Source organism: Triturus cristatus, chromosome 10, assembly GCF_964204655.1.
Source record: "Triturus cristatus chromosome 10, aTriCri1.1, whole genome shotgun sequence".
NCBI lineage: Eukaryota > Metazoa > Chordata > Amphibia > Caudata > Salamandridae > Triturus > Triturus cristatus.
In genome coordinates this window covers 368,904,022-368,930,578 of record NC_140593.1, presented here as the reverse complement: position 1 = coordinate 368,930,578, position 26,557 = coordinate 368,904,022, and the positions used below count along the sequence as shown (strand labels likewise).

The 26,557-nt window shown below is 47.2% G+C and overlaps 1 protein-coding gene across 1 annotated transcript in view; it reads right to left on the bottom strand.

Moving 5' to 3' along the window:
• Window positions 1-26,557, bottom strand: part of DNAH11 (dynein axonemal heavy chain 11) — a 3,007,685-nt gene that overhangs the window by 2,005,241 nt on the left and 975,887 nt on the right. Inside the window, exons 21-22 of the mRNA XM_085631597.1 lie at window positions 20,899-21,057; window positions 13,129-13,212 (exon numbers count right to left, since the gene is read on the bottom strand). Of these exons, the coding sequence (XP_085487723.1) occupies window positions 13,129-13,212; window positions 20,899-21,057 (243 nt within the window). The remainder of the gene's footprint in view (window positions 1-13,128; window positions 13,213-20,898; window positions 21,058-26,557) is intronic.

Below are 26,557 nucleotides of genomic sequence, written 5' to 3'. Positions count from 1 at the left end.
AAGTAACCCCTATTTGTATTGGTACTGATCTGCAACATATCGTCCTTGGTCCTTTGGCCACAATTGGCAGCTGGTTTTCTTCAGTCATCTCAACTTTTTATATGAGATCATCCTTTAGACACTTCAAAACATTTGGTAGAAAACAGCTGCCCTTTCAAATTCTACTATAATTCAATTTTCTGTGCAAAATATGCCAGCAAGTCCCTACTGCCTTATCATGCTTCTAAACATGTATAATTGATTTAAAGATTAATATTGTGGCCTCATTTCCACTCAACAAAAAATAAATGATAACCACTGTAGGAACTCCATCGTTTGCCATGTGTACAAAATGTATTTTACTCTGGACAGCTGGTGTTTGACTATTTAACAGGTGAGCCCTGCTAATCATGCTTCAGTTCTGTATTCCCAGCTTTAAAAAGACAACTGGTTTTACTTTTAATTTATCTCACCTCACACACTCACAAATCAATTATATGTGATGATGTGATGATTTGTAGTGCAATAGTAATGGAGTAAATGTTAGTCTTGTATCCACCAAACAATATAATATGTGCTTTAGACAGTGCACTTTTAAAGCAGCTAGACTGCACAGTCTATGTTAAAATATTCAACCTGAATAAAAACAAAGGTCAATCCCCTGGTAGCTATGGCCCAGAGCGGACAGGCTTAACTTGGAGGCAATGTGCAAAGACATTTCAGAACTATGACAGTAACAAAGTCGAAATACAAAATAATAAAGATCCGAAAATGAATTACAAAAAGAGAGTAAAATGACAAACATCCAAGAAGGGCTACCCAGAGATATGAGTTTTTTAGGATTACATTTATTTTATTGTCAGAGCCCAATCCAAGGAACATGAGGAAGATGCCTACAACCCAGAGGGCCGGCGTACCGTGTATCCGCTTATATCAAGAGGCAACAAACTATATAACATTGTCCACAGTTAAACACAGCAAGTCGCCTACAACCCTTCCGGGCCAGCCGCGTCTGCAAAATGTGGGTAGTAGCACATACATGTTGCCCGAGGGCCGTGTGGAATAGTCAAGGGGCCCCAAGGCCATGCCTGTAGGCAGACGACCTGCTGAGACTATAAGCTCCAAGAGGTGCTCCAGAATTGAACATAGAACCAAAATGAAACATAAAGAAAGGAAAAAAATCCAACAAACTTGGAACTCCCATCCCACCCCAACCCAAGTAGTTCTGCAGCAGCACCCTCGCGGGGGTCCTAAGCCCCCCGTCCCCTTCCACCCCTGTTCCGACCCCCCCCCCCCACGTTCCACGTCCATCTCCCCCTCATCCCACGGGGACACCTCCGATCTGGAAGCTCTACTCAGTCTTCTGATCCTCAGAGAGGCGCAGTAAACGCAGGTATCGGGGACAAGTAACCTCCCGAAATTCGGAGGCCACCAATGCCAAGAAGGGTTTCCACAGCTCCCCATATTTGGAACCCTCCCCTGCTAATGTCAATGTAAGTTTTTCCATGTCCAGGACGTGCCATAACCGATGTAACCACTCAGTGAAGGTTGGAGTGCTGTTAGTGCGCCAATGGGTGAGTATAGTTTGTGTCGCTGAGCCCAGTGTTATAGCTATCAATCTTCCCCTCCGTGAACGAAGCGGATAGGTCAAGGGATTTGGCAGGCCCAGTAGCGTATATGCAGGGAAACGCGGTATCTCTGTGTTAAGGTGCCTGTCCACCTCATCAAGCACCTGCGACCAAAACGGCCGGATATACTCACACTCCCAAAGTAAATGCGTCAATGTGCCCACCTGCCCGCATCCCCTCCAGCAACACACCTCCCTCTGACGATCTATGGCATGTAGCCGCTCTGGGGTGTAATACCAGTAGGTCGCAATCTTCGTGAGCATGTCTGTGAGGCCCATATGGTACGCGGAATGGCGGGCTCTATAATATATTCCTTCCCACTCTTTGTGAGTCAAGGTTCGACCCAGCTCTCTCTCCCACCGTGTCCTCCCCGCGTTATAAGTATGCGTGTGCCGGGCTTGCAGCATTCTATACAAATCGGAGATTAGTTGTTTATCCGAGGTACGCGTGAGGAGCCATTTCTCATACGGCGAGAATCTCCGATCTGCCAACGGGCGCACCCGTCTGTCCAGCGCCCAATGCCGAACTTGCAGGTAACGGAGCCTCTCCGTCTCCTGCAGTCCGTATTCCTGTTTGAATTGCGTGAAGGGACAAACACCCTCCCCATCATACATGTGGTAAAGAAAGCGACAACCCGACGGCTTCCACTGGCAAAACGCCTCCGTGTCCATCCCAGGGGTGCACTCCGGATTATCAAACAAAGGGGTAAGCGGAGAGGGGAACGTGGTGAATTCATGCATGATATTGATGCGGTCCCAGATCTCTAAAGGCACACAGGTGATGTGGGAGGCGTACAGGTTAGGGGGCCTGTGCTCCTTACGTAGGAAGGGAATTTCCTGCAGGGGCCGGGCTGCAACTGCTTGATCTTGAAACAGCCAGTGTTTCTCCGACTCCCAGGGACTCCACTCCACCAGGTAGCGCAGCTGTGCGGCCTGGAAGTAGAGCTAAAGATCAGGAATCCCCAGACCCCGCTCTCAGGCGGGAGAGTGGAAAACAGCCTCTTCATGCGCGGTTTCCACCCGCTCCAAATGAATTGGGCCAGCTCCGATTGCATCCGTCGGAGCTATCCGTTGGGCGGGTATAGGGGAATCGTGCGGAATAGGTAAAGAAGCTGTGGCAGGACGGTCATCTTGACCGCCGCAATTCTACCCAGCCATGAAAGGGGGCAGTACTTCCAGCGCCCCAGCTCCCTGCGAATTTTCCGACGCAGAGCTGCGTAGTTGAGGGCCACCACCTGCGGCAATGTAGGAGCCAGCTGAATCCCCAAGTAGGGGATGGACTCCCCCTCCCACTGGAAGGGGAGCAGAGTCTGCAGGTATTCCCAGGTGGGCCGAGACAGAGAGAGGCTAAGGGCCTGTGACTTATCCATATTCACCTTAAACCCCGCTACACGTGCAAAGGTGTCCAGGTCCGCTATGCTGGCCGGGAGGGACTCCCGCGGGTTAGCGATGGAGAGCGGCACGTCATCAGCATACAGGCTGATGGTATGGATATAGCCCCCAAACTTGATACCGGAGATACTTTGGTTCTGTCTAATCTTCTGGGATAGAGGCTCCATATAGGCAGCGAAAAGCAACGGCGACAGCGGACACCCCTGTCTCGTGCCCCGTTCTATCCGGAAGCTGGAGGACGTGTGTCCATTCACTCGGACCGCCGCCGAAGGGAATTTGTAACAATTGAAGATGTGGGTGCGGAATTTCTCTCCAAGGCCCATTTTCAGCAACACCTGCTCTAGGTAGGGCCAATGGACCCGATCGAACGCTTTTTCGGCATCGATCGTGAGAAGCATGTACTCCCCAGTCATCCGGGAGGCCTTCTCAATCAGATGCAGGACTCGTTTCGTATTGTCAGGGGCCTGACGCTCTGGGATAAACCCCGCCTGATCTGGTTCGAGGAGGCCCGGCATACAAGGTGCCAACCGACTGGCCAAAATTCCCGTATATAGCTTGAGGTCGACATTCAATAAGGAGATGGGGCGATAGGCCCCGCAACGGGTCTTGTCCTTCCCTGGCTTGGGAATGACCGTTACATGGGCCCCCAACAAATCCGCGGGGATCGCGCCCTCCGTCGCGAAGGAATTGAATAGCTTGGTAAGCAGGGGAGCCAACTGGGTACAGAATTGTTTATAGAAGACAGCGGTGAAGCCATCAGGCCCCGGGGCTTTCCCCAGTTTCAACCGCGAGATGGCAGCGATCACTTCCTCCGGACGAATGTCCCTGTCCAGCTGGTCCGCCTGGCTTCCAGACAGAGTTGGGAGGGTGATCCAATTTAGATAGTCCACCCCATGATCGGCCACCAGATGAGAGCCGGTGTAGAGGTCGGCATAGTATGCACGGAACGTCTCAGCTATGTCTCGATCGTCTGTGAGTCTCGTGCCGTCCTCCCGGCATATTTCACGGACCCCCTGTCGGTTGCGGGCTTCCCGGAGCTTATGAGCCAGTAGGCGCCCGCACCTGTCTCCCCCCGTATAGTAAGCATGCTTTAAGCGCAGGGCAGCGTACTCTGCTCTATCTTGATCCAGAGCCGCTAATTGTTGTCGGGCGGCCTTAAGTTGGCGCCACACCCGGGGTGCCCCCATCCTCTGATGTATCTGTTCCAACTCCTTGGTTGTCCGTGTGAGCTCTTCCCTCTTACGCCCTCGATCCCTGTTGTTGGCGGACGAAATAGCAATGAATTCCCCCCGAAGGACGGCTTTCAGTGCCGCCCATTGGGTCGCTAAGGTCGTGTCGGTGTTAGCATTGTGCTCGAGAAAGTCTTTGATAGACCTACATATCTGCACCATTACCTCCTCTCGATGCAGCAAAGTGTCCCTGAGACGCCACACTCTATCCGGACGCACCACCGGTGGCAGAGCCAGAACCGTGAGGAGCGGGGCATGGTCAGAAAGGGAGGCCACTCCAATCTCCGCCTCCGTGGCCAGTGCCCGTACTGTGGATGAGGCCAAGAAATAATCCAGCCTGGCATAAGTCTTACGCGCGTGAGAATAATAGGAGAACTCGCGGCCCCGGGGGTGAAAACTCCGCCACAAGTCGCACAATCCCAAGTCACGTATGCGGGTCACTCCCACCGCCGAAAGCGCCCCCGCCTGATGTGTACGCTGACAGGACCTATCCTGTATATTGTCAAAAACGAGATTCAGATCTCCCCCCAGAAGGACGTTGCGGTCGCTGGTGGACGTAACTTCTGTGAGTGCGGCCTGTAAGAAACGCTCCTGGCCCTCGTTAGGGGCATAGATGGAGCCAATGGTGAAGGCCTGGGCCCCCAGAGCGAACCTGTAAGCCAAGAGCCGCCCCCTGATCTCCGCTTCCTTCTGCAGGACCTCCCCGCGAAACCGCTGGGCCACCAAGATTGCCACCCCCTCTGCCTTGGTAGAACCAGAGGAGAAGAGCTGCGTCGGTAACTTACGGGACCGGAGCCTGTAACAGTCCTGCGCTAGGAGGTGCGTCTCCTGCAAGAGACAGATGTCCGCCCGTGAGTTCTCTAAGCAGGACAGGACAGCCCTTCGCTTGACTGGATTGTTAAGCCCCCGGACATTAAGGGATAATACTCTAAGTGTATTAGGAGCCATTTGCTTTATCTGTAGAACCTAGGAGGCCCCTGACCTGCAATACAGCGCACTACAAGGGAACGCTTCATGTGTGATTGACGTGCCCGCTCCGCAGCCTGTCGACAGATGCAACCCCACCTAGTGATGGACGTGGAACCCCAGACCCTCTCGAAAATAATGCCCCCCATCCCCTACCCCAACCCCACAACCAAAAATCAACAACCAAACGAATGAAAAAAGGGATAAGTCCTGAATCAATGTCCTCTACCTTCCAAAGAATGATAAGGAAGCAGCGAGGAATAAGATGTCACAATGGGGAGGCCTCTCTCCCACCCACAGTCCAGCCAACGAGCCGGGCACTGCAGTGTGCGGCTCAGGTGGGCGATGGGGCGCGCAGCCCCTCAGATACAGTCTCCAATGCCGCCTGTTGGCCTCTGAGGATTTCCGCCGCTGGGGGCCTCTTGGCACACCTGCTGCGTCCCTGCCGGCGCCACCCCGGCCGCGCGGGCCGCTTGTCTGCCGAGCCACCATCATCCCCGCTGTCCTCCGCCGGCAACTCCACCTCCAGCAGCCGCGCCCCCTCCTTCAAGGAGCGCAATTGGTATAGGGTGTTTTCAATGCGGAACACTAAGCGAAAAGCATGCCCCCAGCTGTACGGGATGTTGCGCTGCTGCAGATGTGCCGTGATTGGCCAAAACAGTCTGCGCTTGTGGAGCGTGAGCGCCGAGAGGTCTTGATAGAGGACCGGGGCATGTTCCCTAAATGTCACGGGGTGCTTCTGACGTGCCTTCCGGAGTATGTCTTCCTTAGTGCGGTAGTCCTGTATGCACACCAGAATGTCCGAGGGGGCGGCGGCCTCCGACCTGAGGGGCCCCACTCGATGTGCCCGATCGATCCGCAGCTCCGCATCCAACGGACGCTCCAGGATGTGATTAAAGAGCGCCGTCGTGAAGCCAAACAGATCTTTCGTGTCCTCCGTGAGCTTCACTCCGCAAACGCGGATATTGTGGCGCCGGGAAAGGTTCTCAAGATCCTCCACATGGGACTGGAGGTCCACCTGCTGGTCGTGTATCCGGATAAGTTCCTGCTGTAACGCCGCCAGCTCTGTGTCCCGCCCGTCGCCCTTTTCCTCCAGCGCGGCGACCCTCTCTCCGATGCCGCCCACGTCTCTGCGGACCTCCTTGAGTTCAGATGTGAATTCCTTTTGCAGATTTTGGATATCCGCTCGCAGGGCCGTGAACATGGACTCCAGGAAGGACTTAGTGATCTGTTCGGGTCCCTCCTGCTGCGCGGCTGAGGGGCCGGGCGCCGCCATGGCGCCCAACGCGGGACCCGCCGGAGCGTGGGCAAACAGTTCTTTCAGCGTCTTGTCTTTCCACTGCTTTGGGGGGACCATTACGCGCCCCTGCCCTCCCGTCTTCACGGGAAGGCCCAGCCCCACCGCTCACGACCGCCAGGAGCTCGTTCCACTGCCGCCGCTCCCCACCGCTTGCTAGCAATCCACCCCGGTTGGGCGTAGCCGATGTCAGAGTCCACTCAGGCGTGCTGAGCCCCCAATGCTACCTCACGGGCCCTCCAACTCCAGGCCATCCGCTCGTGCCACGCACTCAGCCACAATCCTCCGCCGTGCGGTGGGGCCCACAGGCGGCTCCCACCAGGCCTCAACACCACGGTCGCCCGCCTGTAAGTCCGGTGCTCGGGGTTCCTTAAAGCGTGCTGAGTCTCCCCCAGCCCCCAAAGGCGCCAAACCACTCCACGATGCTACCCCAGGGCGGAGGAGTGTCACTGCAGCCCACCGAGCTTCCGCCAATGCTCACTCCCTCCAAGCGCACCCCGGGGCGCCCAGGCCTCCTCACCTCACCAAGCAGCCGGCCGTTGTCGCTCCTCGAAGTCCGCAGCCGCCGCAGGGTCTTCAGCTTCCCGCTAGCGCGCCGCGGGGGTGAAGGGGCCGCCAGGCCCCACGAGCCTCCAAGGCGCTTCCAACCGGCAATCCCGCGCAGAGCTCCCGCTGTCCTCTCGCAGGCCGCCTCCCCCCGGGGGACGCCCCGGCACTCCGGGCGGGCCTCTCCGTGTCTCCGACAGCTCGGGCTGCCCCGCTCCCCTCGACCTCCTCCAGCTCCTCCCAGGGGCCGCCGACCGTCCTCACGCCTCCAGATCACCGCTCACACGATCGTCCTTCTGCGTGGCAGCCCCGCGCCGAGCGCAGGCCTTCTCGACTCCGCTCGTTCGGCTCCGCCAGGAGCCTGGGTCGCTCTTCTCAATAGGGTGCTCCTGAGGGCCTCCGCACCTCCCCCACGCAGGCAGGCCACAGGGGAGCTGGCGCCGCCCCCCTCCGCACGGAGCCCCCGATACAGGCCTGGGGAGACCCCCACAGTGTGTGGTCCGGCCACTGGTCCTCTTCTGGATGCCACCGCCGGCCGGGCCGCCCTCACTCCACCTGGTAATGGCGACGCCGCACTGCCTCCCGGTTGGGTCCCGCAGGCTCGACTTCCTCCTTCGTGCGGGGGCCAATGAGCCGCGCTCGCATGCTGCCCCTGGAGCTATCGGTGCAGCGACCGGCCTCCACCGGCACAGGCACACGGGGTACAGCCGGTCGCCGGTGCTTTGCTGGACGGCCGGCGGGAGAGACCGTGGAACACGTCCGCTCAAGCCGCCATCTTGGCCACGCCTCCCCGATATGATTTTTTTAAAAGTTTTATGTACACATAGCCCCAAGAAGCACAAAGTGACAATGGTCATGATAGACCGAGACCTTAGGCACAATTAGAGATTGACCGTGATGGCGCATGGGTCAGATATACCACCAAAGTTCATCCTAGACAAAGACTTTACCTTCTGTCTTTAGTCCTTTAAGTCCCAATACACCACAGGAGTACAGTTTTAAAGCCCCCCCCAGGACATCAAGGAAGACACTTAGAGATTCAGGGCCTAATTACGACTATGGCGGTCCATCGGTCTGCCGTAGTCACAGTGGTGGGCTACCCGCCGTATTGCATGCTCGGTGGTTGGACTGCCAGAACCAGAATACCACTGCAACCGCCGGGGATCCCTGATCCTGCGGTAGTGGGGCAGTGGTCTAAAGCACCAATATGCTGGTGGTGTAGCTGCAGCACTGCCAAGCATATTATGAGTTGCCTTACCACGACCCTATCCACGGCGGTGAACCCGCCATGGATCAGGTGGCGGTGAAACAACTAAGGGGGCCTTACGAGGCCCCCTGTCACCTCTGTGCATGGGGGTGCAGGCAGGGGTGCACCTGTTGTACCTCCTGTATTTCGGCACCCTCAGTTCCTGCATGGGAAGAAATGCACAACATGGTTCATTTCTTCCCATGCAGCAACGTGCTTTGGTGATCCCACGGCACTGTCTTTCTATGGCTCTCTTTGGAGCATTAGAAAGGCACTGCCATGGGACAACCGCACCAGACACCACCTGCCAGGATTAAACTCGCGTAATCCAGAACGTGGTTTTACTTAGAGTTTGGCAGTCTTCTTGCGGGACATTGGTGTGGTAGCCTGCATGATGGCCACCAAACTTGTAATCAGGCCCTCAGTATCTGGCAGAGGCTAACAGTAGGGTTCAGTCCAGGTTCAGTTGCGACTGGTCAGGTGGGTAGTTGCTGTAAACGCTCATTTATAGTTTGTTTTGTCCATGCAACATTAGCAGGAGGTCAACTTTATGACCCTTGGAATCCATTCTTTGCCCTGGGCACAGGAGAGAGGCGGTCCAGTTCTCCAGGGCTCTTCTCAAGTCACAGACAGTAGGTTCAGTCCGTTTCTGGTATTTCTCAGGTCCAGAAACGTTCTAAAGTGGGTGCCTGAAAATGCTATATTAATGCCTGGCATGGGATAGTGGATGTTAATGACCCTTAGGCATGCCCTAAACAATGACGTTAAAGGCTGCTGGGGCTAAACCCACCCACTTTTCAGATTTTGAAAATGGGTCTTCAGCCACATTAAACTTGGGCACTGAGGACTGTGCCGTTTGTGGAGAGAATACTATGGTCATCCTAGTGTCTCCCACATCTAACACTAAAGTCCAGTTTCAGACAAGTCTGTATCCACAACAGACTCAGAGACAAAAGTCTGGTAGAATAAAAGCGGTGTTTTCCAGCAACCAATCAGTGAATGCACAAGAATTGTTTTTGCATCCCATTCTTGCCATTTAAAAGTCTGCTACAAGTGTTATGTGCATAACCCCATCAGACCTTATGATCAATTTTGACCCTCCAGCAGGACTGGACAGACAGAGGCTGACTGTGGTTGGACCATGCCTGGCTGGGGGGACAAAGTAAGGGGGAAGGCCTAGGTGTTCTCGACATCTGCCAACATAGACCTCTTTCAGTGTAATCAAACTCCTCAGCCCACCCAAGCCATTTGTCGCAACACTAAATTAACCTGATCTCAACCTTTTGGAAGCTATGGGACAAGGCTGACAATCTGTAACATATGCATGCAGCAATATAGTGGTGATAAAGTCGAAATGCAAAACAATATACATCCCACACTGAATTAGAAACAGAGTCAAATTTAATAAACTAAAGGACATAAAAAATGGCAAAAATCCAATAGGGGGAACTGGACATATGATTTTTTAAACGTTTTTGGTAGGAACAGAGCCAAGAATCACAAAGGGTCAATGATGCTGCATGTTCTCAGTAGACCGGGACCCAGGTGCAATTTGACTATGGCTGTGATGGATCACAGGTCAGATACTTCAGCTAGGTTCATCCTGGTCAAAGATTTTACCTTCTGACTTTAGTCCTTTAAGTCCCAATTCACCACAGCAGTACACTTCTAGAACACCCCCTCCCCAGGACCTAAGGGGAGGCACTTAGAGACTCACAGGAAGTCAGGCAGAGGACAAACAGCAGGGTCCAGTCCAGCCTCATCACCTTTGGAGTCCACTTCTTTATCCTGCATATAGGAGAACAGTTCCAGTCCTTCAGGGCTCTTCTCGGGTTGCAGCCAGCAGGTATAGTCCTCTGCTGATCTAAGTTAGGTCCAGGAATGTTGTGATCTTCCACACATCCAAGAACTGTTCTTAAGTGGGTGCCTAGAGATGCTACATTTATGCTAGAGGGTGGAAATGACTCCTGGGCACGCCCTACACAATATGATAAAAGTTCCCTGGGCCAATCCTACCCACTTTGGGCATTTTCATGGTGGCGGAAGTCTTCAACTTGGACACTGAGGGGTGGGTTTGTGTATGGGAGTGTACAATGGCAATCCTAGAGTCCTCTCACATCCAACACTAAAATTCACTGCGAGGCAGCCACTCTACCCTCAAAAACCCAGAGGCAGAAGTCTAACAAAGCAAATGTAGGCTTCTGCAACAACTACACAGTAGATACACAAGGATTGTTTTGGCATCCTGGTTTCCTTCCTTTTAAGTGTGCCCCCAGTGATATATGTTAAACCCAGAGACAGAGGTCAGGGCGACAAAGCAGGTCCTTCAGCAAACAGAGGAAAGATACACCCGAATTGTTTGGCTTACTGTTTCCCTTCCTTTCAAGTGCTCCCCCAGTGTTATATGTAAACCCAGCAGACCTGTCAAGCAGGATTTGAAATGTTAGTGGGATTTGACACTTTAATGTCAAAAGAGATGCTCACAGCCCCATGCTGCTTTTTGTGTCAGGTTCAAAGAATTCATCTCTGCCCATTCAGGTCACTTTATAGTTTGTTCCTGGGAGGCACTTTGTACGTTCTTAAAAAGCTAATTACTGGCTAGCAGAAGGTGGACAGCAATTGCAAGACAGGGAAAATGTAACTTTCAAAAACTTACTTTCCCTAATACGTATTAAAAATCCAACTGCCACATTGAATTGGATTTTGTATTACCTATTAATAGTTGTTCAATTATTTAACTAGCAAAGATCAGTTTATGAGAAATAGTAATAAGATTATAATTTGTACTCTGGTTTTCTACATTGGACAGCTAGGCCTGCCACACTGAAAAATAGCGTTTGGGTGCTAGGGCAGAGACATGTTAACATTCCACATGTCCTACTTTTAAATAAAATGCACCCTACCATGTGGGCTACAAGGCCTACATATGGGCGACCCACTCATATTTCAGTGGGAGGTTTTGACCCATCAAAAGGGTTTATTTTAACAGGTCAAATAGCAGCTTTTACACTGCTACAGTCTGGCTACACTGGTAGGCCTAAAGCCATATTTGCACTGCTACTATAGTGGATGGCACAATAGGTGCTGCAGTCCACTGGTGGCATTTAACTTCCAGATCTTGGGTACACTTTGTACCATCAACTAGGGACTTATAAGCGTTAAATATACCAATTCGAAATATGCCAATTGGCCCATGTTTAAAGGAGGAGCACAGTTACTTTATCACTGGTTAGTAGGGTTAAACTGAACAGCGTTCTAATGCCAGAAAAAGATATAGGGCTCAGCAAAAGGAGAAAAAACACAGGGTAACCTCCGCGAATAGGCAGATTTCCTATACCATTGAATTTTTTGTTGTTCTCAAACTCACGTTTTGGAAATTTGTTTGAGAAAAACCTAGAAAGAATGCAGAGCAGGGTAAAAAAAGAAAACCATGAAGCTGGTTTGACAGCTCTGCCTAAAATGCATCTCCCACACGTGTGCGTGTAGTGTAGGTCCTGCTATCACCTCTTGGATGGCAAACATCTCTAATTTTGGCAGGCTTAACTGCCCCAATGGGCAGCAAAGTGCACACCAAAGCCACCATTAGCCACTTTTATGGAGCTACAGGGAACATTATTTGGTGTCCAAATTAAACAATAGATGCAGTTGCAGAGTGGTGCACAGGTCATGCTAATATTAGGGATCATTTGCAAGTACCATGGATAGCACTAGACGTATCATTAGTAGTAACCACTAGCATGGTGGTAGCACTGCATGTAACAGTGATACTAATTGTAGTAATAGTATTAGCAGCATTCCAAATAGTATCAACAACATTAATGTTTGTAGTAGTTTTAGGAGTACTAATAATATTGAGGTTAGCGCTTTACCAGTTGTAGTGGTCCTAATGGTGCTTCTAATAATAGCAGAAGCAGGAAGACCTGTGGTAGTGGTACCAGTAATAAAGATTGCTATCATGGTAGTAATAGCACAAAAGTAGTAGCAACAATCAGACTGGTGGTAACATGTATGGTAAGTATACATGTTGATGACAGAATTACCTTGTATTGTTGGGTGGGGTGATATGAGCTTTAGAAATACACACCTTTAAAGCGAAAGGGTTGCCAAGGATAAGACTGGAGGCATTACTAGACCTAGGAATGTAGGCTAGTTGGTGAAATAGAAAAGAAAATGTAACCTTATATTTGACTTCTTCGTTTCTGTAATGCATCAGCAAGCCGCACTTGCTGTCCTCCCCTAATGGTACTTTCTGTTTCATAGGTTGAAGGGCAGTCACAACACTGTAGAATCGCTTATTACAAACACAGTTTATGTAAATAATGAACTGATCATGCAGAACAAGCATTTAAGAGTCTAAAAGAATAGGTTCTTTTAGGTAGTAATATACAAGACAAAAGATGATCAGGATTCTGCTTTTAAGTAACCGTAAGGCGATGGCGAGGAAACATGGAATACATGCATATGTTTGCCTTATATGCACACAATGGCTAAGGTCAGTTCTATAGTAAACTTCGAATTTGGATTTATCAGATTTATTAGGCTACTATATACAGACTTTTTAGTTTAAAAAAGTGTAGTCTTGTGTGAAATTGAGTCTTATTTGACAACATTAAGAGGAAACCAAAGGGAATTTAAAGTGTTTATCTTACGAAAAGTATCTCTGTTTTTAAATCGCTTATTGGACCAGATATTAAAAGGCAGTAAAGTACAAGAATATCAATATAAAATAGAAGTAAAGAAAAATGCAATCTAATGACTAATGTGCACTGGTCGACAAGGGAGACTATTTTTTAGACTCGGAGTGTGAGAGGAAAGACCGCAGCCAAGAGCTTGATTCAGAACTTGCCTTGGCGAATCTTCGAAGCTCGACATCCATCCGCTCCACCTTAATCTCTCTCCATGCAGTCTTCGTCCAGTCATCAATGCAGCTCTGAAAGGGCAATGAAGAAATAAAAGTGTCCACAACATTTGCTGACAACATGGCTCTGCAGGACAACAGATCAATGAAGCTTTGAGCAGATCTATCACTTGGGAAAGGCACAAAGATCAAATGCAAATATTACCTTTATGCTCACACAACGTCAGCATACTTGGAAATAACTAACGAGGCCTTATGTTAGCAAACAGGGGTGTGTAAAGAGGTGTCAAAACAGAATATCATGGACATTAACAATACACAGTGATCCAAAAGAAAGTGTTCCAACCATCATTACCCTACACCAAGTACCATATTTCTGCGCCATGAGATGTTTGCAGTTAGCTCCCTAGAGATGCAGAGAGAGAGGGAGGGATATTTCACTCATGGACAATGACCTTCCATTCTTCGGCCCGATTAATTGCCAAGATCGATAAATCTCCCATCCCAAATTAAATTTCCGTGGGTTAAATTTCAGCAGGTCAAACATGCCGGTCTTTAACAAGTGAATAATGCTAGAAAATACCATAGCATATGGTAAGCACCAAAATCTGCCAGCTGTGCCTACTTGCAGGGCAAAACCCTGAAAAGGTAAACATTATTCCACCCAATAAATTCCTAATAACTCAGTGTCAGATTTCACCGAGTGCAATAATGATCATGTTCCACACCAGGGCACTTTTAATCATGCTTATCGATACATTAGAAATGAGAACTATGATAGAAGAAAACAGAGGGAAAGTAAAAGCAAAATAAAATATGTTGCATACTGTGCATGTTTGCTTTGTATTTCATCTGCAATGACAGTGCTGAGCACTTAAAATGTGCGATAACTGATGTACCTGGTAAGGAGTACCTTAATGTATTAACATACTGGGATTTTAATAACTGGTGCTAAGGTCTACAGCACGAAATCAAGTAAGTGGTTCAAATAGGGAGTACAGTGTTTAATTTGAGCCGGTGGTTGCAGGTGAAGCACTGAGGTTTGGGGAACTGCACCTATTTTTCCCTCATCAAACATTAACCAAGAGCTAGAGAGGAAAAAACAGACAAAGAGGAAAGAAGTTGGAAGAGAAAAACAGAAAAACGGTTGCAAAGGGAACAAGCAGGACCATGCATGAGTGAGATAAAGGGGACACTGGTGTTTGATAATGGATGGAAATGGATAAGGATGTCTGAGGTCAAATCAAGACTACACAGCCTTTTTTATTCGATGCACTGATATTTAAAAGAACCAGCGTCAGGTTTCCGAGCAGAGCTTTGGGCGCAGGCAGGCATTCAATTACAGATGAAGCACCAGGGTAGCACTGCTGTAGCACAATACAAGAAGTCCTCAAAGCAGAAGTGAGGGGGAAATAGCCAGTGGCTATGCTCCCAGAACCACCATGCCAGAAGGACCCTTCACACGCAAATCCTTTCCCCCCCATATACAATGTATTTTCTATGTGGAAATGTGACCTATACACAGCAAAAGTAGTATATTCGCACATTTAATCTGGCTCATAATTTACACTCAGGGTCTCTGTAGATTTCTATGTTCTGAGATATCACTAAAGTCTGTGGGAAATATGTATTGTGTGCTTATTTTTCCCAGTTCTAAGACAGATCCATGTTTGAAGATGTGGGTGTTTACTGGAGAACGTCGTTAAATTGGGCTATCCAAATAGTGTGGACACCCATAACATAGGTCTTAACGTTGGTGATGCCTTATATAAAACTCCATATATTTTTAAACATACATCTACACAACCAGGGCACAACCATTACTGAAAGTGAAGGAAAGGTCTATTTTGTTAAGACATGCCAATGACTAGGGCTATTAAATACACAGAAATGGACCTTAGAAATACCAGCCTCAGGCTTCGTTTGGTCAGCCCTCTCCATTTCCTATTACCTATTTGAAGTGCCCTTCACTCTTTGGTTCAGCCTACGGCATTTTATGCACGATTTATATTTTTCATTCATTGGTGATTGGCAATAGTTCTCCTCTAATTTGCCCTTCACTGCGGTATCTTTTCTATCATTCTTCCTGCTCAGATAGCTTTAGCGGCTACTGTGCACACCTGCCTGTTCACTAGGAATTGGTGTGGGGGATGAGGTATGATGTCTTCAGGTATTCTAAGAAGCAGCACTGCAGCTTGCCATCTGGCTCACTGTCACAAATTATCACCCAAGATGGACCCACCATGGTACACCCAGAGATGGAGTTGGAGGCCTCAGTAGAAGCAATTAGAAAAGCCCCCAAGCAGTTTACCACTGTAAAACATTGGATTATTATTTGGGGTGGGTGACTGACCATATCAAGGAATAATCACAACTGTTGTTTGGGTGAAATCCCAAAGTCACTAAATTAACCTGAGCACAACCCTATGGTCGTAATTGCACAGAGCCGACTGGGTTAACACTTGGGGCAATGTGTAAAATATTCATGCAGTACTAAAAGATCAAAATGCCAAACAATCAAAATCCCAACCTGAATTAGAAAAAAGAGCACACAAAATGACACCAAATGGCAAAAAGTTAATAGGGGAACAGGAGATATGAATTTTCAAATTTTTAGATGAATATATACCAAAAAGCACAAAGCGGTAGTAGTAGTAAAGGCTGCCATAGACTGGGACCTAGGAAAGATTTGAGGCTTGCCGAGATGGAGCCTTGGTCAGATTCAACAAATATATTGGTCCCACTGAAGCTAGTTATTAACATTGATCATCTTCTGTGTGGTAGTACCCAGAATTAAATGCTACCATTGGGCTGCAGCACTCATTGTGCCACCCACTAAGGTTGTACTGTAAAACTTATCTCTGGGCCTGCCACTGCAGACAGGGAGTACAGTTTTAAACTGCCATTTCAACCAGACATTGAAGTCAGGTGGTGGTGGTGAAGTCCTTGACTGTCTGGGAGCCCTGTAGATTAAAGGGACTTTGGAGGACTGATTTGTTCACAGTGGTAAATTTCATGTGAGGCACCCCAAGTCGCAGAGAATGTCTTGCTTGTCTAGTGTACAGGACCAGGTAGACTTATGGATGACAGCGATTCCTTCTGCCTTCTTATGTGAGCGGTCAAAATGCTGTATACTGTAGCCCATGAAAAAAAAGGACACCTAGGATGGGGGAGAAAAGAGGGAGAGCCATTTTTCTGCCATGAGTGACTCAACCTTGTAATAGGTGACAAGGTCTGATTTTTGCACATCTCTACAATTGAGGGCATGAAGAAAAGAGCAACCACATTCAATTGTAAACGTAGCTACTTAGACGGTCTGATAGTAGTAAAAACTCTGAATGACCCTTATCGTGTCACATGCCTCCTTCTTAACTGCTAATGAGAGATTACATCAGACTAGTTCACTAAATCTGATCTCCCTGATGAAATCACCGCTGATTGAATCCTCACAATCAGCACTTAATCTGCTTATCCCACCAGAACACACTTTAATTCATGTGGACAGAATAGATAAACCTTGACATGGAGAAGCAGTAATTAATAATGATCCTCTACTACAGTAGATCATTTATCAGCTACGACAGTGTTTCCTAAATGTCTTAGAACCACATCCTAATTTTTTAGAACTTTTGTGACCCACCTTGCTTTAATGGCGTGAGGCATGGAAGATTGTTTAGTGTAATAACAGCAATTGTGTGTAAGCATCGCAACCTTGACTACACCCTTCAATATCATACTGTGGCAAAGATACTGCTCTGTCCATAAAAGTGAACAATTTTCAGGACGAGGTGGTGATCTGTGGCTGCTGTGTAGTAAAATCAAAAGGCTTCTGAAAAAGTTAGATTTGAAAGCCGCGTTTTTTGCTAATTATGAAAAAAGCCCTTCTACATCAAAGTATGGGGTAAGGCCTCATATCAATTATTGCAGTTCCATATAGCACAAACATGGCACAACTGCATTGGAGTGCTTTACATGAGTATCAGATTACATCATGCAAGGTCAGATTCATTTTATTTTAAGCATATGAAATTAATTGATTTGCCCAGCTCTGGCCATTGAACCATATAATATTTCTCAATTTATGTATGAAAATCATACAGAAGTGGCATCGTTTTGCATGATCATGTAAACAAGCACATTCTCTGTTGAAATGGCTTAGTGATGTAAAACACACTGCAGCAACAAATACTGGAAGGTTCACCCAGAGTCTTGCCTGGGATACTTGCCAGGGTTAGTTTTGAAACTGGACCTAGGGACATAGTTCAGCACCTTTGCAGTAGTGCACCAACAGGGCTAATCAATTTAAATATTACTTACATCTAGACCAAGACTTTTGCGACCCTCCACAAATCAGCTCTTTAACCACCAGCGGGTTGCGACCTACAGTTTGGGAAAAGTTGATCTACTACATCTTCCTAGGGGACTTCAATCCCCACTGGGGTGAGGATAAAAAAACTGCTTCTTCAATTTTTTCCATATTCTTATTCCAGGACTCTCTGATTCAATTAGGCACAGCCCACATCAACAGAAAAAGGTGCTAGTATAGATCTCCTCATCAACAATGAAGGAAATATTATGACTCATGCAAAAAATCCTGAAAAAAAGAGTATGAAACAATACACTTATTGCATATCAAAGTGGTCACCAACATCCTAAACGTCTTTATTGAGATGAAGGAAAATAACTTTCCCTCAACACCCAATGAAACCCCAGGGTTTTAAACACTGTTGCTCTAAAAGCTATTGTCTCATGGCCCTACTTCTAAGAAGTTTTCATAATAACAACTCAATAAAACTGCCAAGACCAAACACTCCTTACAGTTTTCAGAACCTATGTCCAACATACTCTTAAAGGAATTAGCTTCTCAATTACTACCTACTGAGTCAAACTTTTAAAATATTCCAGTGCTCAGAAATAGTCCCAACAGTGATGGGATGGACCCTTATACATCTAAATCAGTTTCACCTTGTCTCTTATCTCCAGTAGCTTGCCAAAGTCCTTGAGAGTTGCATGCAGGCCCAGCTAACACTGCTCAAGAAAAACAAACTACTAGATGATCGCCGATTTGGATCCAGGTCACGTGGCAGTACAGAGACAGCAATTTTAAAAATACTTGATGATACTCTCTGCATTTTAGTTGAAGGGCGCTTATTTCTTCTGTTCTTCATTGAGTTATTAACTACCAACGAAATGGCGAAACACCCATTCTAATGAACACCCTCACTTAGACAATGAAGGCTAATGGTATGGAATTTAGCTCAATCTCATCATACATCAATAAGCTGTCTCAACAGATTACAGTAGCGGTCTCTCTCTAGGTCTACTTTGATCCTGCAAGTGGTTCCACAAAGTTCTAGCCACTCTCTTTAATCTCGACATGGAGCCACCGGCCTCAGATCGCAACAAGTCACGGAGTTTGTACCAATTTTAGCCAGACTCTGCTCTATCTGAAAATATCCAACACTAAGGATGATTAATTAATTGCCAAAGTCCTAGTGGACGTTCAAGCATGAATGTCACTTAAACCGCCCCATACTGAGTTCATCTTGTTCTCTCCATCTGATTGCCCTATTCCAATCCAAACACAGTTCATCTTGCTTATGGTTGTAGACTGTAGCCTTTCATTCCCAGAGTCTTCCATAACACTAATTCTAATGAGATATAAACCTCACCCTACAATCACACAATAGCAAAATGGCAAAAGTGTGCAATTTCAACCTTAACTTCTCCAAGTAATCAAACCTTTTTCCAGAGACCGACTTTTAATATAATCTCTGAGGGTGTCAAGGTCCGAATATGGAAATTCCCTTCTTTCAGGTATTACTAAACTGCCATTTGCTCCCCTCAAAGAAGGTATGCAAGCAGCTATCAGGCAGGCTGAGGACCCTTATGTTTGTCCACTTCGCACATAGTCTGATGACACTGAAATGACTCCCCACAGGGGCATTATTAGACTATCCTGCGTATCCACATATAGCCTATTTCTGGGAACACCCAATTAATTACCTTGCCCAGGAAATAACCAACTCTGTGTTCGACGATTTCTCCAAGCAGGGACAACCTGCTCCTTCAGACTTAAAAAGCAAAAAGAAAACCCTAAAGTAATCTGTTAGATTTGGGGGTCTCTAGTTGGCACAGGTAGGTACCTGTGACAAATAGGGACCCTTGCCTCTAGTCAGGCTAAGGGGGTACACTCCAAAAATAACCCCTGCTCACCCCCTTGGTAGCTTGGCACGAGCAGACAGGCTTATCTCAGAGGCAAAGGGAGAGCTTCCTGATGCGGCACACTTCTCCGATGCTGCAAAATGACTCGGCTCAATGCGTCAGCTGCAGCGGCATCACCCTTTTCCAGTGATGCGACGACAGCGGCTTTGGCGGCGACACTCTTCTCCAACGATGCGAGATGCTTCCGCACGATGCGACAGTTGCAGCGGCGACACCCTTGTTCAGTGATGCAACAACAGCAGCTCCGACGGCGGCACGCTTCTCCGTGGATGCGAGGCGCTTTTCTTGATGCGGTGCAATGTGACAGCTACAGCGGCAATATCCTTGTTCAGAGATGCGATGGCAGCGGCTGCGACGGCGACACGCTTCTTCTCCGTGAGTCGTGTTTCCAGCTCCTTGCGACACGCAGTCCCTCAGAAGGCCCAAAACAGCAGCAGGCACTTCAAAAGAACTCTGGGGAGCTGAGGGTTGAAGTCTGTTGTCCCTGAGGCAAACTCTTTTCCAAGCCCTTGGAGATCCTTACACAAGTTGAATGAAAATGCACACAAAGTCCTTTCTCCTTTCTTTGGCAGTCAGGCAACCACTGCAGGCCAATCCCTTCAAGCAGCACTTCAGCTTAGGGATAGTCTCTCCTCAGTTTCTTCTGGTTCCACTCCTCAGCAAAGGTTTCTTCTTGTTTCCCAAAGTGATCTAAAAGTCTTGGGTTGTGGTCCCAATATTTATACTAAGTTTTCCTTTGTTCTCTGAAAGCAGAGAGGCCTTTGCCTAGCCCAAACCAGTTCTGGTCAGTCCTGGAGCACTTTGTTTATATGACTCCTTCTTTCCTTTCAGTGTGCAGGGCAAAGACATCAGACACACCACAGGAGGTGGAGCCAGCATTGTGGAGTGAAGGCACAGCCCCATTCAGGTCCCAGGTGCAACTCCTCCCTCCCATCTAGATGCAGATCTCTCTATTCACCACTCGGCTGCCTCACCCTGTCTCCTGGAAATCCCCAGCCCTGTCACTCAAACTCCAGACAAGGAATACACAGCCTAGCAGAGGCAGGTTTGAATGGTTAGACAAGAAAATACCTACTTTCTAAAAGTGGTATTTTCAAACACAGAATGTTAAAACCAACATCACGAAAAGATGTATTTTATCATTCTGAGTTCAGGCATACTAAATTCGAATTTCTACCATGTTCCCCGAGTCAGTTAGGATTATAAGATGTAATAATCAAACTGTCCATTCTGGCCTATGGAGAACAGGTAGCCTTGCAATAGTGAAAAACTAAAATGGCTGTCATTCACTATTAGAACATGCCACACACATCAGGGCATGTTCTACCTTATACTTACAATGCACCCTGCCCTTGGGCCTACCATAGGGGTGTCTGATATGAAGAAAAGGGAAGGTTTAGGGACTGGCAAGTGGGTGCACTTGTCCAGTCAGCATGACAGTACCAGACTGCACGCAGGCTCTTCATTTAGACATATGCAGCTGTAGAGTGTACAACGAATTCAACATCTTTGAAGGGTAAGAAATGGACTTACCCGGACATGTATAATGATATCCCATAATCCTTTGAGCAATTGTATTTCTTTGCGGCACCGCTGTGTTTGCTTGTGATCTGGAACAGCAACTTCGAAGAGGTTTGCAGAGTCCTGCAAGTGCACCATTTCTTGCTCTAGTGCCACAAGTTGCTGGTTAGCCTGAAGAGGTGGAAACAAGAACAGGTTGGAGAAAGAAGCCTCATTTAAACTGTTATTCAAACCGGACAATAAAACCCACCGATTTAAGCCAGGGTGCACATGTGTGTGATCGACATGCTGTTAACATTGTTGAAAATATGTTCACCTGAAATTTCTTCAATATAAGAAAGATTTTTCTTAAAGTGTTAAACAAACGTAAAAACAGCTTTTTATTGCAAGATTAACAATATGCTTGTGTAACATCTATATGCTTATGTTTCTGGTTACACGTTGTTCGTTAAACAGAACCCAGGCAGCTAATAAGATATTGGTAATATATGCTGTAAGTTATTTAAAATACATTTAAAAAGTTCATACATTATTAACATCCAGAAAGTAAAAATATCAGATACTTTCATACACAGCAATATCCAATTCAACTTTTGTTTGTCAGTATCACTCATTGATGTTATGTCTAACTTCGTATCGGGACATTTTGAGAGATTTTAATAGAAACACAATTTGAAGATTAAGGGCACTGAGAAATGGCCACTGATGAAAAACACGAGAAACCATTTAAAGGTCATCTAACCATATTGCGAGTAGGGTCCAGGCATATCCCAAGAGAGATTCCACTGGGCCAAAAACAAGTTCTCTCAGGTTCGAAACTAGCATCTTGTACAAACAATTGCATCTCACCACACATTTCCTCCTGCTCAAGGCAGAAGTGAAGAGCGCATGGAAAGGTGTGTGGAACTGTAAATCCAGGTCCCACATTACCCTCTATTTGGGGGACAAAAACTTGTGATGCCTGGTGGGGGGGTACCTGCTGTTAACTTGCCCCGTTATCTCCTTCTCTTATTAGCGGGCATATCGTAATGAGGCCCCTAGTGTCTCCTGATACAAAATAAAGAATATTCTCTGGTTACTATATATTCTCTATTGCACAGAAAGATCAAAATACAGGCTTAGTTGTTAGAACTAGTGCATGAAACACTCAGAGTTAGTACAACGCTTTAACAAAATGATTGAATGAGAACTTTACAAAGAGAATGATCATATTGGAAGGCCTGTTTACTTAATCTGAGATTCACATATAGTGACCTGTATGGAACACTATACCAGTAGGACATTGCAACAAAGCAAACAGCCAGCTACTTCCTCAAGTCCATTATCTATATAAAAGTGCCCAACAGGGTTAACACACTTTGAAGAGATTTAAAACTTGTATGGCGAAAACTAAGATAACCTACAACTGTCTCTTTTATTTTCATTAAAGAACAAGAGTCTTAATTTACCTCAATAGAGCTGTAAAACTACAGAAAGTACAGAAAGTAGAAGTAGAAAGTAATGTACCCTTGCAATGCTTGTGATTATCTCACTTACCATCCTTTCCATACTGTGTGCCTTTGCTTACTCTCATCCTGAAATTGTGATATGTTCACCACGGCCCCAAAAACTCCTACCATGAAAGTCAAAAACTGGTAAACCTTGTGTTATGGCCCATTTGTTTTAAAGCCAGAGCGGCGGCAATGCCAATGCAATGTGTCTAAATGCACCCTTGAGATGTGAGTCACACCATGATTCAGTGCAACATCAGCGAGGGCTAGTTTTACGGCAGAGCCATACGTTGGCTGCAGATAAATGGGCATGAGGTCTGGATCATCCTGTGGGGAGAAATGAATGGGGAGAAGAGGAATGACCACCAAAACCTTTAGCTACCTTCATCCAGCTAGCACTATGCCATTTTCTGAATAAGGAGCCTGGGACTAGAAGCCTTCAGGGGCTGGTGTGCAAGAGAAAGAATATTATGTGTGGCCCACTGTTCCAGAAAGATCTCCAAAGCCAAGTGGCCTTCTGAGGAACAAAGTACGATGCTTGTAGAATTTTGCAACTCTTGGTGCACTTCCCCTAGATCCCTCCCTCCCAAGCCATCTGTGACACCGCTGCAGAGGACTTCCTCTGAAATGCTGAAATAACACCTCACGAGCAACACAAATCAAGAATAATGAGATGAAGTCTGTAAGCAAACATCATACTCTGGCCACCTTCAAATGACTCTCCAACTCCAAATTCAAAGATTCGTTCAATTAGCAGTCCAGCCGGATCCCCATCAGACCCTTGCCCGTCTCAAGCATTCAAAGAAATTCTACTCCCTATAAAAACAGCCACCTCAGAAAGAACCATCATCAACAATTCTCTAACTTCAGACAACAAATCACACAAACACCAAAATCTCTTACATCAGACCAATCATCAAGGAGAACAATGATCCAGTAGAATGAGAAAGAAACATTTACTCTCTGATAGCTCCTATTTAGGAACATGACTGAAAGAGCTGCCTTCACTCAACTCTCCAACTTCAAACCATCAAATGAGTTTTTACATCAGGAAGTGACTGGTTCCAGATTTCCATCTGGTATGAACTGAAGGTAGCATTGGGAAGAAATGTAATTGCTGTACTTCTACGACTGGATCGCCTATCACATTTGCCGCAGCCCACCACTGTCTCGCTAAGCTATGTTCACAGGCTCCCCCTTTGGGTTCCAATCATCTTAATTTTAAAGCTGCATAGAATTCAAATGGTAGCAGCAACATACCTACATCACCTGCACATACATTGACCACAGCAGACTAGCCATCCAGGTTGTTTGTCCGCTTCCACTTTTCAAAGCACTACTCTTTCAGGACACCCTGCATTGCCCGGAGAGCAATGCATGGCATAGGTCCATCCTTCATTCAAGTAAAACATCAAAGATACTGATTAAAGGAACCTTTGCTCTAAAAGAACACCCTTACAGGCAATAGAAGTCACAGTTCAGTGGAACCATCTTCTCCTGTAAACGGCACAATTATGGAATTCCCATCAAAGACAAGAAACCTCTAAGAAGTCCTGTCATTTAAACAGGTTTAAAAACGTGGCACCCTCTGCAAAAGATGATTTAGGATTGCACTAAGACAAAAAAAAACATTTTTCCACATAACAGATAAAATAGGGTCATCAAACTCAAGACCAAAGCCAAATGCCTTACACTGGATTAGTAACACATTTCAACATGCACCACTATCTACCACCCATTTGCTTGACTTTATGCCTCTACATCAATAATATTTTTTTTAAATAAAAATCAAGCTGCTGCTCATCACGTATCTCAGAAAATCACTTTTCTCACTGACATACTTGAAATACACCCTTCCAGCTATACATAACAATGCTATTAATCTGAAGCATTCTGCCTTCCACGCCTCTTCGCTCAACCGCAAGTGCAGTAACGTAAGTGTTAGACCTGGCATCCTTTGTGAGGTTTTCCCCCTAACCTTTTGTCTTCAGACCTCCTGTGTTTGATGACTTTGTTTTTTCTTGGCCTTAGGAGTCTGCGCACCTTACCACTGCTATCTAGTTCCAAAGGGTTTGAGCTTTCTCCTTAAAACACAGTAGAATTCGATTACACCTAATTGGCATATTTAATTTATGTTTAAGTCCCTAGAACAGTGGCACTACCTGTGCTCAGGGCCTGCAAATTGAATGCTACTAGTGGACCTGCAGCACTGATTGTACCATGCACTTAAGTAGCACTTTAAACATGGCTGCTCAGGCCTGCCATTGCACACCTCTGGTGATCACCTGATTTACTGGGAGACTGGTCTCCTTTAAAGTGAGCTTATGATTTCTGAGCCTGGGGTTAGGAAAACATGTGTGTTGGGGGTCCCACAGTCCTGTAGGGCCTTTCTACTGGAGCTGGCTCATGATGTACCTCTGGCAGGACATCTGGGGCAGGACAAGACCTTTGGCAGGTTTGTGACCCACTTTTACTGGCTCCAGATGAGGAGGATCTCAGATGCTTTCTGTAGGTCATGTCCTACCTGCCAGGCCAGTGGCAAGTCAGAAGTCCCCTACAACCGTTTCCTGTCATTGTCACAACGGATTGTCATCGACATTGTTGGACCTCTGGACCCTAGGACAGCCATGGGCAACAGGTTCATCCTGGTCTTGTTGGAGCATGCCACCGATACCCGGAGGTTATCCCTCAAAACACGTAGACTGACCCAGGAGTGGCTAGGGCACTGATGGTGGTATTTACCAGTGGGTATTCCCCAAGTAGGTGGTGTCAGACCGTGGTACCAACTTCATGTCTGCATACACGGGGGTCATACGGAAGAAGTGTGGAGTAACCTACAAGTTGTCCACTCCTTACCACCCCCCAAACCAAAGGGCTTGTTGAGAGGTTCATGGGCCTGTCAGAGCCCTCGAGATGGAAGTGGGGCGTCTTCTTACCAGGCCTGTTGCTTGTGTACTGGGAGGTGACACAGAAGTAGGTTGGCTTCAACCCCTCTGACCTGCTGTATGGGGACCTCTCAGTCAGGTAAATGAGGGATAGGATCGAGCTCCCAAGAAGGCCCCACAGGATATGGTCAGCTACATGCTAGAGATCTGTATCCATATGAAGCACCTCTGAAGCAAGCTAAGGTGAATCTAGAAGCCAGCCAGCAGGTCATGAAAGATTGGTATGACCAGAAGGCCACTCTGGTCGGGTTTCAGCCTGGCCAAATAGTTTGGGTGATGGAGCCTGTGGAGCCCGCACCCTGCAATACCTTTAATCTGGTTCCTAGGAGGTAAAGGAGCGCTAGAGTGAGGTCACGTACTTAGTGGACCTCATAACTCTAAGGTTTTGCAAATCAATCGCCTCAAAACCCACTTCGAGAGGTCTGAGTTAACCATTAACCAGGTCACAGATGATGGGGTGGGAGAGTAGAGTGAACCTCTCTCCGACCTCCTTTCTTCCGAGGAGCAGTATGGGTCAGTGGAGAGTGTCAGCCTCTCCTGTACCCTGACCCCAGAGCAACAGAGAGATTGCCGCCAGTTGTTGAGGCAGTTTGCCTCTCTATTCCCCCTTACCCCAGGTCTCACTACATGGTGAACCCATGGTATCATCACTGGGGAGAGCACACCGGTGAAGAGTAAAATCTACTGGTGGTCTGATAAGGCGAAAGCTAGCATCAAGAAGGAAGTCTCCAAGATGCTGGAGTTAGGAACCTTTGATTCTTCGAACAGCCCTTGTTCGAACCCAGTGGTGTTCATCCCCAAGGCTGCCCCTCCAGGTGTCACCCCAGAACATAGGTACTGTGTGAATTACCAGGGACTCAGTGAAGGCACCAAGACTGATGCACACTCCATCCCTGAGCTGATGAGCTCATATATCGGTTAGGAGCTGGCAAGATCCTCAGCACGTTTGACTTAATGTCTGGGTACTGGCAGACTGCCTTAACTGAGGGGGTGTCTGAGAAGTCTGCATTCTCTACCCTGGAAGGAAACTTCCTTTTTGTTTTTTTTAAAAATATTTTTATTATCATTTTGTATTTCTTTTGCAAGACATACAGGATTACTACAGAATTGAAAGTACAATAAGTACAAAGGAAGAAAATTAACAGAAGAGAATAAAGAAATAGCCGTAGGGCAATACAAGAAATACAATTACAGTTATAATATTCAAGCCAGCTCCCCCTGAATCCATTGCCGAAC